Source organism: Rhopalosiphum maidis, chromosome 2 (assembly GCF_003676215.2).
Source record: "Rhopalosiphum maidis isolate BTI-1 chromosome 2, ASM367621v3, whole genome shotgun sequence".
Lineage (NCBI taxonomy): Eukaryota > Metazoa > Arthropoda > Insecta > Hemiptera > Aphididae > Rhopalosiphum > Rhopalosiphum maidis.
In genome coordinates this window covers 63,329,795-63,340,517 of record NC_040878.1, presented here as the reverse complement: position 1 = coordinate 63,340,517, position 10,723 = coordinate 63,329,795, and the positions used below count along the sequence as shown (strand labels likewise).

At 23.5% G+C, this 10,723-nt stretch overlaps 1 protein-coding gene across 1 annotated transcript; it reads left to right on the top strand.

Annotated features, from left to right (window-relative positions):
• Positions 1 to 595: 595 nt before the first annotated feature.
• On the top strand, positions 596 to 9,515 carry LOC113554411 (vacuolar protein sorting-associated protein 8 homolog). Its single transcript, XM_026958239.1, is given in 24 exon segments — positions 596 to 673; positions 746 to 865; positions 1,026 to 1,199; positions 1,280 to 1,573; positions 1,677 to 1,895; positions 1,978 to 2,169; positions 2,234 to 2,470; positions 2,684 to 2,806; positions 2,867 to 2,980; positions 3,139 to 3,251; positions 3,418 to 3,586; positions 3,667 to 3,847; positions 3,958 to 4,095; positions 4,098 to 4,155; positions 4,873 to 5,011; positions 5,082 to 5,308; positions 6,367 to 6,520; positions 7,097 to 7,224; positions 7,343 to 7,469; positions 7,537 to 7,650; positions 7,704 to 7,827; positions 7,895 to 8,014; positions 8,160 to 8,340; positions 9,342 to 9,515. Coding segments are annotated over 24 exon segments (3,606 nt in total). The 3' UTR covers positions 9,424 to 9,515.
• The last annotated feature ends 1,208 nt before the right edge of the window (positions 9,516 to 10,723 follow it).

The window sequence follows — 10,723 nt, the reverse complement described above, 5'->3', positions numbered from 1 at the left end:
ACCATAATATAGAATAAAAAAAAGTATCACATGATGCCAGGTGACAGATATTATTATTATTGGTTAGTAGTTATAAAACTAACCAGGAAGACTGATTTTACTACCAATTAGGTAGCGCCAGCAAAAACAGCAAACTCTACACACTTAGTTTGTAATTTTAAATGTATTTTAATTGTTACTAGTGTTTTTGCAATCGCGTTGTGGCTCATGACTACTTCAGTTGAAAAGAATTAAAATTTTTTATTATTTTAACTCTGGTGGACTGTCTTAGTAAGGCTATTGTTAATAGCCATATTGTTTACTGTTATATAATTTTTATGTACTGATATTCATAAGAATGTATTATATCTCATTTTCATGAAGTAAGGGATGTTATTAATAAGTAGATAAAACTTTTAAATTTTCTTCAATTATTAGTGTATTATATAATTTTCTGTTAATTTTGGTCATATTATTTCATTAACTATTTCTTAGTTATTAGCCAAACTATTGCATATTGTATGCTAACTTTTGATTTTTATTGTGTGGTTGATGATTTAAATATTTTTTTAGTTATAGAATGAAAATTAATTAATATTGACCCATTTTATTTGAAATGGAAGCAAACAGATTAGATCAAGACAAACAATCTTTAATGAATATATTAGAGTCACTAAATCTGAGTTCATCTGAAGTATTTATAATTTTCTATGATTACTTTTATATATTATATATATTAGTATAGCTTGTAACTGTGTTTATTTAGATTGATGACACCGAATTCAATATTCCTAAAGTCAATGATATTCCTACTGTAGAAAGTATATTAAATGATGAAGATATTTCTTTATTAAGTGAAGATGATGTTACAGTCTACCAAAGCAAAGTAAAAACATAAATAATAAAATAATCTCTTATAAATTGTTATAATAATGCATAATATTACTAACTAATAAATATTAAATGAAATGTATTTAGTTATATATTTAAACATTTTAATATATTTATTTAATTATGTAGTACAACATTGTTCTATTTGGTTTTAGTTAAAAGTACCATGGTATGATTCAGGAACTGATTCTACTTCATTGGGTAGCTCAAGTAGTTGTCATATAAACACAGAACAACTACCAAAATGCTTAAATTTAAAATCAGATCCTGGACGAATTTTACGTCATACAATTCTGAAGCCTGTTTCCAATCAAATGCATTCATTTTGCGTAAGCATATATTTTAGTTTACATTATCTTTTCAAAAAATATGTTTAAATATATTTGAAGTATTTAAATATTTATATTAGGATCGTTTTGATGCTGGACAACCTAGTGCTATTAAGTTTTCGCTTCTTATTGCCATTGGTACAAGCAAAGGTTTTATAATCTTATTTGATTCTTTACAAACATTCCAATGGTATCATGAAGCTGTAAACTGTGGTGCAGTATCCGCCATTGATTTTAATCATGATTGTTCTCGACTAATTGTTGGATACATAAATGGAACAATAATAATGTTTGATTCTTCTTCTACTACTTGTAAAATACTAAGAGTCATGAATGATGCACATACTCCAGATACTGCGGTATTGCATCTAAAAGTAAGTCTTAAATAAAAATATTTTTGAAAATGAGCACAATTTTATTAATAAATTTAAAGTCCCCTTTTTAAAATAATGTTGTATTCATAGATTTTAATTTTAGTTCTCAGATTTGCCGAATTTAGCTATTGTGAATAATAGTGCTGGTTCTGTGTTTGAATTAAATTTTAAAAGAAATTTTGGTATACGTAGTGTTGAATCAAAATGTTTATTTTCTGGTGGTCGTGGAAGAGTATGTTGTATTGAACCATTATTATTCAATCAACTATCCAATCATCCTATGAATGGCTATGTAATAATAGCAATGGCTACTCTATCTAAAGTAAATTTATTATTTTTAGGCTACTTATAAAAACAATAAATTATGTATATACTCGCAAAAATGATTTTAAATTTCATTTTAGGTAATCATTGTTACAATTCGGCCAAACACTGAACTACTGTTATCAAACAATATAATTTCATCACGTCCATGTTTACCATTACTATCTTGGCAGTTTGTCATTATACAATTTAATAAAACATTAAATTCAAGTCATAGAATTATGGACCCAGTATTAGCTTTTACACGAGATGATACAGTCTACTTTTATCAAGTAACTTTTCTTTATGTGATTTTCAAATATTTACTTAATAAATATTTTTTTTTAATTATATTAGGTTAATATCAATGACCAAGATCGTCTATGTTGTTGTATTTTACAAAAAATTAAATTATCATACACAATAATTGCATGCAGCTGGATGAATGCACGTACTCTATTGACTATGGACTCATCAGATAAAGTTTATCTTGTTGATGTTCGTGTAGGAGATGAAATGGAACAGTCAGATCTTTTAAATATTTCCTTAGTTTACACTTCTAGCTACTATAATGGCATAGATAGTCAGCATTTAGTAAGTAATATTTAGAAAATACCCATGAAAAAAAATTTATAACATACTATTATAATATAATAATATTTCTCTATTTTTTTCAAAATCTAAATAATATGAGTTTTGCATTTTTCTGGAGTTTTATTCCATGATAATTTTTCCTAATACCTACTTACCAATCTATAGATTATACTTTAATAACTAATATATTTTATGAATATATGGTTGTTCTAGGATAAATGTTGCTATAGTTCAGTTCATGGTCATAATAGTCAATTAATATTGTTAGGAAAGAAGAATGTTCATATTATTAGTATAAGAAGCTGGATTGAACGTCTGGATAGTTTAACAGATAAAGTAAAAATCTCAATTGTTTTCATCTCTATAAGAAATTAAAATTCTTATAATCATTTATAGAAACTATTTAGTGATGCATTGCAATTAGGTGTGGATTTTTTGGAAGAAAGAGGAAAAGCTGTTCTTGGTCTTAGAGGTACAAGAGCCCATAGACATAAAATAGTTAAAGACAAGGTATTTATTTGTATTCAATAATTACTTATTAGTTATTAATCATATTTAATTAAAAATAGAAAAATATATAGTAATTATAAATTACCATACTTAGTATTATAATAATTAATTAATTAAATATATTTAAAAGTTATATATTAAACATGTTGTTTTATTAGGTCATAAACATTGTTGCTTTATATATTGATTCTATGGTGGATACAAATAACCCAATAAATTATAAGGAAGGTATTCCTATTGTATTTGATATAAGTGTACATCTACAAAAAACGTAAGTTAAATAAATATATAGCCATTTGTAGTTATAAAATATTTACAAATATATTTATGCAAACACTAATTAATAAATAATTTATAATACAATAAATTTGTAATAAAAATTTCTTAAATTGGTTCTAAAAAATAAAATATATTTATTAAAAAATATTTTTTTTTAGAAATCTATTGTTTAATCGCTTATGGGATGGAGTAGAGTTAATTGAATCTTCTTGCAAAGTTTACTTGGAATGTTTAAAGAACTATTTAATTGAAGGTCAATTTGATGAAGTACCAACAATTATAGTTCAAAAGTTATTCACATATCTTTCACACTCTAATCAATTAAAAGTACTTAATTTATATTTATGAAATATAGTTTTTTATTTATAATATAACATTATGTATTATTATTTTTTTTTTTATTGTAGGAAATTGAAAAATGTATGCTTAATGTAAAAGTTGAATGCTTAGACATTGAGCAATCTTTAAACCTATCAAGAGCTCATGCATTGTATGATGGTCTCATAAGTATCTGGACAAGGGCATTAGAAGATTATTTAGCACCCTTACAAGAACTTATTCCTAAAATTATTCCATTGCCAAATGGAGGTATAATAGAAATTAGTGTTCAATATCTTCAGTATACTGAAAACATATTAGCATTAAAATCAAAAATAACAGCAGTATTTATTTTACATACATTTTTTTTTAACTTTTAGAGTATACAGATGATACAATAGAACTTGGAAACAAAATTTTGATTTATTTAAGTGGGTGTTTATTAGGTATTGCATATCCTAATCGAGGCTATATACCTCAACATTTACAAGATACAGTTAGGAATAATATTGTACAATTCTATGCTCTCAACACAGTATTAAAGCAAAAGACGATGAAGATATATATCCATATCTCAGGTAAATATAGTATATTTATTATTTAATACTACAGTTAGTATCATCAATAAAAATATGTTGTAACCAAAGTTAATTTAATTTAATTATAATAAAATATTATTCTTTATAAAATAATTGCATTTTATGACTATAAAATTACAAATACATTGCGTTTTTAAATTATATAATTACATAATTATAAGAATTGTAATTAAATATTATCCAAATATATTACCCAGGGCTAGATCTAGCATATTTTTTATCCAGGGCAAAGTATAAAATTAATACTCTCTCATAAATTAGTCCCCCTCTATTATTCCACTGGTTCCCCCCTAGATTTGGTCCTGATATTACATATTAAAAAAAAATTATCTAGATTATTAAAAATTAATAAATTAAATTCACCATTTAATATCATTATATATTTAATATTTATGGTTAATTTTAAATTTGATTTAAGTCAATATTGTTCAATAATTAAAATTAATAATATTTTCTTTTGATCTACATTACATTTATAGTAAAATGATAATTTAGAGTATACACATTCTTCATGTACTTAAATGGTAATTGGTGATTTTATTTCAAATAGGTATCTTCTTTATGTTAATATTGTTTATTATTTTTAAAACAAAAATATTATGTGTTATTACACAATTAATATTATAAGATTATAAGATAAGTACATCTAATAATTTTTATTAGTTTAATTTAATTTATTATATTTTTGTACTATAGAATTTTGCTTAAATTTAATACAACAGAGTTCCTAAATGTCTTTTCAATGGCATTTTCCGATTGTCGTTTTATGAGTCAACAAAAACAACGTATTTGTTGTATTTTAACATCACTTACAATGAACAGTAAAGATTTAAAAGTAAGCGTTTAATTTTTTTAGATATATTTTTTAAATTAAATTTCAAAATTTTAACTATTTTTACATTTAGTCCAATCAACTAGGTTTAGTTTATGCGTTTATAGTACGTTGGCAACAAGATGATTGTAATTTTATGAAACTTGATAAACAAGTTTTTGAAACTGTTACATCAAAGTTGATATCAACAGAACAAACAACACCAATTGAAGATAGAGAAAAAGCATTTATTCAATTAATACGCTCTGGTGCATTTGACAATAATCCTGATTTATTGAAAATTGCAGAAGAGGCAAAATTGTAAGTTATAAAATTGAAACCTAAGGTTGCTCTGCTATATAGTAGTTTTATGAATGTGCTTTTCCATTGAGTTGGTTACTATGATATTTAAATTCAACGAAAATCATTGCATACAAAAAACAATCCTGAACAGAAATTCAATATTTTTCTAAAACTGCATGTACATTAATTTTTAGGTTATAAATCAATACTGGAGTATTGTATAATAGTATGAATAGATTCATGGTATAAAAAGCTATAAAATATTTAAACATATTGAAAACTTTGGACATATTATTATATATTTTTAATATTTTTTAGAAATCTATAAAAAAAAATTTATGAAAAATCTTGTATTACATTCTCAAGCAAAATCTATTAAAATTGGAAATTTGTAATAATATTATGAATTTTTAACTAGGAACTAAATAAATTTGCATAGTAAATGAATTAAAGGTTTTTTATAAAAATTTTAACTTAACACTCTTATAAAAAAATGCAACTATTTATTTTAGTATCTCAAATTTCTATAAGTAAAAGTTACCAACAGTTAGTATAAAATATCCAAGCTTTTTGTCTTATTAACAACAATTTAATCATACAAGAAATCTATACTCTGTCCAGTGAGAGAACACGCCACATACCGACCAAAATCAGTTATTCTGCATATTCCCCAATGTTACCCAGCCATAAGTGAACCAGTTTTTATAGCATGGTGACGTGGGGGGGATGCACATAACCGACGTGTTCTCTTGCAGGACAGACCATAAAAAATTTAATAATTTAAAATGTTTCAAAAAAGTTCAAAATATTTTGAAAATTATAACAAGATTTAAGACGTTATGATGAAAAATACAAGTCCTTACATTATCCAGGAACAACAACAAAAAAAAATTATTTGTCAAAAACTGATTTTGCATAAAAATTATTATTTTTGGCTCTCCAAAGTATTAGATTGATCCAATTGGCTACCTGGTGGACAAAAAATTAATAAATAAAATATTATAAAACCAATACACTGCTTAGTTAAGAAAATCTAAAATTACAACCTTAGGAGATTGAATTATACATTTTTTCAGTTATACTGTCTGCAGAGAAATTTGTTCAGAACGTGGAGAATTTAGTCAAATGTTCAAATATTATATACTTGATGACTCAAACAAATATCAAATATTTTCATTTATTAGTTCTAAACCAGAATATTTTGAACAACTTTCTTATGATAACTCAAAGGTATTTTCTTTAATTTATGTTTAATGTTGTGTGTTGTATTAGGTAATCAGTAAACCACATTAAAAATCTTTTGGAAAAATAGCCAAATTTGTGGTCAATAAATGTTAATGTACATGGACACCTATTGTAGAGAGGAAACAAGACGCTTACTGTTAAAATATTGAAAATTTTCTGTTTTTTCAATATTATCGTGTTTTTTTAAATATTTGATTAGTATAAAAATTACATTTTTATATAATACTCTTTATATTATGGTTTTTCCAATTTATAATTATAATAAGAATTGTATTCATGGAAACTTTTTTAAAACTATTATTACATTTATTTTTAAAAAATTTTAAAAAAATGGGTATTTATATTTTTTAGAATATTAACTCTAGGTTTAATTTGTTATGCTTTTTAAACACTGTACTTGTCAAGATATTTGTGTAAAAAAAAAAATATGTTGATTTTATTTAATTTTAACTAGTATAAAGTATATCTATAAATTCAAATTGACTATTCTATTAAATAATTATTTTATATCAAACTATTTATGATTAAAATTTAATAAAAACTAATAATAATAAGGTATAGGTTTTACTGGAAATTGACACAATTCAATGTGGAGTAATATTTGGAACATTTTATCCACATCTTGTTTATGATGTTTCTAATCAAACAAAAACAAGCTATCAAAGATATCTTTTTTTTAAAGGTGCAATGTAAGTAAAATATTTCAGTCTTATTCTTTAATGTCAAGATAATGATATAAATCATTTTTAATTTACTAACATTTATATAATGTTATATTCAATGAAAAACATTCAATAATATTTTTAGACCGTACATAAATTCTGATATGAAACTATGCACTTGTTATTTGGAACTCTTATGTCAACATGAACCAAATGCTGTAATGGATTTTGTAAAAACAAATGATTCATTACATTTAACAAAAGCAATGGCTGTAAGAATTATTACAAATTATATTATCTTGGATTTTTTATTAAATTGATTATTTTGTTGTATTTTAGGCAACAAAAAGAGCAGGATTAGACAATGTTACAGCTATATTTCTGGAAAGATTAGGAGATTTCCAAGGAGCATTTGATTTACTGTTTAGTAAACTACAAGAAGCCATTTTAAAGGTTTATACTTTTTTTTATACATATAGTCAATGCAATTTTCTAATTTTTTTTAGGAAAATGCTGTTGAAGAATGCACTGAAGTTTTAGTGGCATTAGCTCAAAGAGGATCTGCTGTGCTGGATCCCAAAATAACATGGCTACCAATTTTACAATGTCTCTTGAATCTTCGATCACATGGTATTGTTTTTAATGTTTTCTTTCTTATTAATTTTTATTTTATTTCATCAGAGTTTTTATTATTCAGATCATTTACAAAAAGTTTTGGACAATAGTGATCTTAATTTAGCCACTGAAATGCATTTGCTTTTGAATAGTTCAACAATAGCTCAGGGTACTATTGGACATTTCAGAAATCTTATAATGGGTGAGAACATACTTTGTTTTAAATGTTTTTATTATTAATAATACTTTAATCTAATATCTTAAATAATATTGAATCTCAATTGACGTGTACTATTTATAGATTTTGTATATTATTTAATATCATAAAAAATTATAATGTAATTTAGGTTTAATTGATAAATGTCAGTATGAACAAGATATATTAAAGTCCTTTGAAATGTTACTTCATGATGATTTACACAGTAAAGTAGCTGACGCAATAACTATAGCTAAAAAAGGTGTTAGTAATCCTATAATATGTTCATCGTGTAATCAAAAAATTATTATGGAACCAATGTTTGTTTTCAGGTATGTATGTATTTTTTTTTTTTTTTTTGAAAATAAATAATAATTATAATAATTTGAGGTGTATAATTACTTTTTTTATGTATTTGATTGGTGGTATCTCATAAGTTTTTGATTGTTTGGGTATATTTAAAGACAGGTTCAATCTTATATTCAGTTTAATTAAATTCATCCCATATTCATGTTTCCTTTAATTTATTTAGATAACTAGCACATATTAATTTTATACTGAATAGACTCAATGGTCACAACATGTAGCATGGCGAACTACTTTTTACAAGGCTGGGCAAGTTAACTAATTATTTTAACTCGTTAAGTTAATACAAAAAAAATGTAAGTTTAATTTTAAGTTAAAAATTACTTTTTTTATTTATTTAACTCATTAAAAGTTAACTTGAAAAAAACGTAACTTATTTTAGTTAAAAATAAGTTAGTCTTCTTTTTTAAGTGTAAAATTAATCACATGAAACAATACGAATAAAATGTTATGAACAAATAATAATTGTCGACGACACAACAAATTTATTGCTTAATAGTTCATATATTAAAATCATTCTGGGTTTTCTCATTAAGTTAGAAGTTACTTAAAAAAAAGAAACTCGTTAAGTTAGAAGTTACTTATGAAAATAAAAGTAACTTGTTAAGTAACTTAGTTAAAAGTAACTTAACTTTAACTTTTTAATTTGTTAATGCCCAGCCTTGACTTTTTAAGCCAGGGCTAAACATTTATGATCTCAAATAAAAAAGTTTGTAATATCACTAGTTGTCAAAAAAAAGTACTTTCAGTATTTGCTGATTAGTTTATTATATCATATATTCTACAAAATCTATATTTATTGTGTACAAATATTAAAATTATTAAATAAAATGTCTGTTTAGGCTTAATATTTGATTCATAATATAATCAACCAAAAAATGTAGAGAAAACCATGGTTATACCTCTCATAACTCCACTGTTTATTAAATACTATAAATAAATTCACATGTATATATTTTTTTAATAGATGTGGTCATGGATTTCATTCAGATTGTTTAGGTTTGAACACAACTTGCACATACTGCATCTTTACTAATGTCAAATTGTAGTATTAATTATTTACCTATTTTAAATGTTAACCATTGTTAAATATTCCTTATTTATTTCTTTAATTATTAAAATATAGTTAATTTATACAATATATAATTTTTGTTTTATTTTGATTATGCTAGTTCCAATTACCTCAAACTATATGTACACTGTAATTTGTATTGAGTTTACAGTATTTTTTATACTACATCAATTCTACATCATGCACGCTGTATGGATATTCTTACTAAAACTACCTATTTTATTATTAATTAAATTTAGTTTTATGTAAACAGCATACAGGGTGTAATCTGCAATACTAATAAGTAATAACATTAATAATACAAATTTTGGATTTTGAACATGCTATGAATATTTTTATTTTACATTTTTTTGTGTGTTCTTGATAAATAAGTGGTTAATAAAATACTTTTCAACTTTGTGAATGGTTTTAGATAGCAAATTGGGTCTAGGTTGTACTTTGAACAGGTTAAAAAATCCCAGTATTTTTGTATAATCAAGAAAAACAAAATAAAAAAATTAAGGAAAACGGAAAATTTTATACAAATTCAATTTTTTTTTTTTTTTTGTTTAACTCAGAACCGATGATCGTGGATACTTGAAATATTCACCAAACACTTATACTATCATTTTCTATTTAAGAGATAAAATTATTAAAACCTCATAATTTTCATTTATTTAGTGGCGTGTGAAATTTTCAATTTTTTTAGTGTTTTTTTTTTATATAATTATTTAAAAATGATTTGCTGGGTATAAAATGTTTAAAAAAATAATGTAAAATAAAGCTCTTCATAAATTGTCAATTTTAAAATTAAAAGATATTGATAATTTATAGTCATAATATTTTTTTTAAATCGTTTAGTTAGAATTTTAACAAAATTCATAAATACCATAAAAATTAATAAATTATTTTGTAATTAGAAATTCATAAAAATTCTATCTACCTAAGATTTAAAAATTTAATACAAGGTTCTTAAAAAGTATTTCAACCTGTATATAAAAAAAAAAATCTAAATGAAATTCAAATTATGCTTTATGAGCATTTTAAATTCAAATTTCTAGTTGGAAGGCTCTGTTTCAAGTGTGTAAGCCCTGATCAGCTTACATTATAATATTTGTGCTTCTAACATAAATAATTATTAAAAATTTTAACTCTTTATACTTTATTTACACAATATTGATAAATGTTGAATAATTTATAATACAATACATACATAATGATAATGATAAATAAACAATAATATTATACCATAAAGAACTAATTTGAAGTATAATGTAATACTTAAATATACAAGGTAA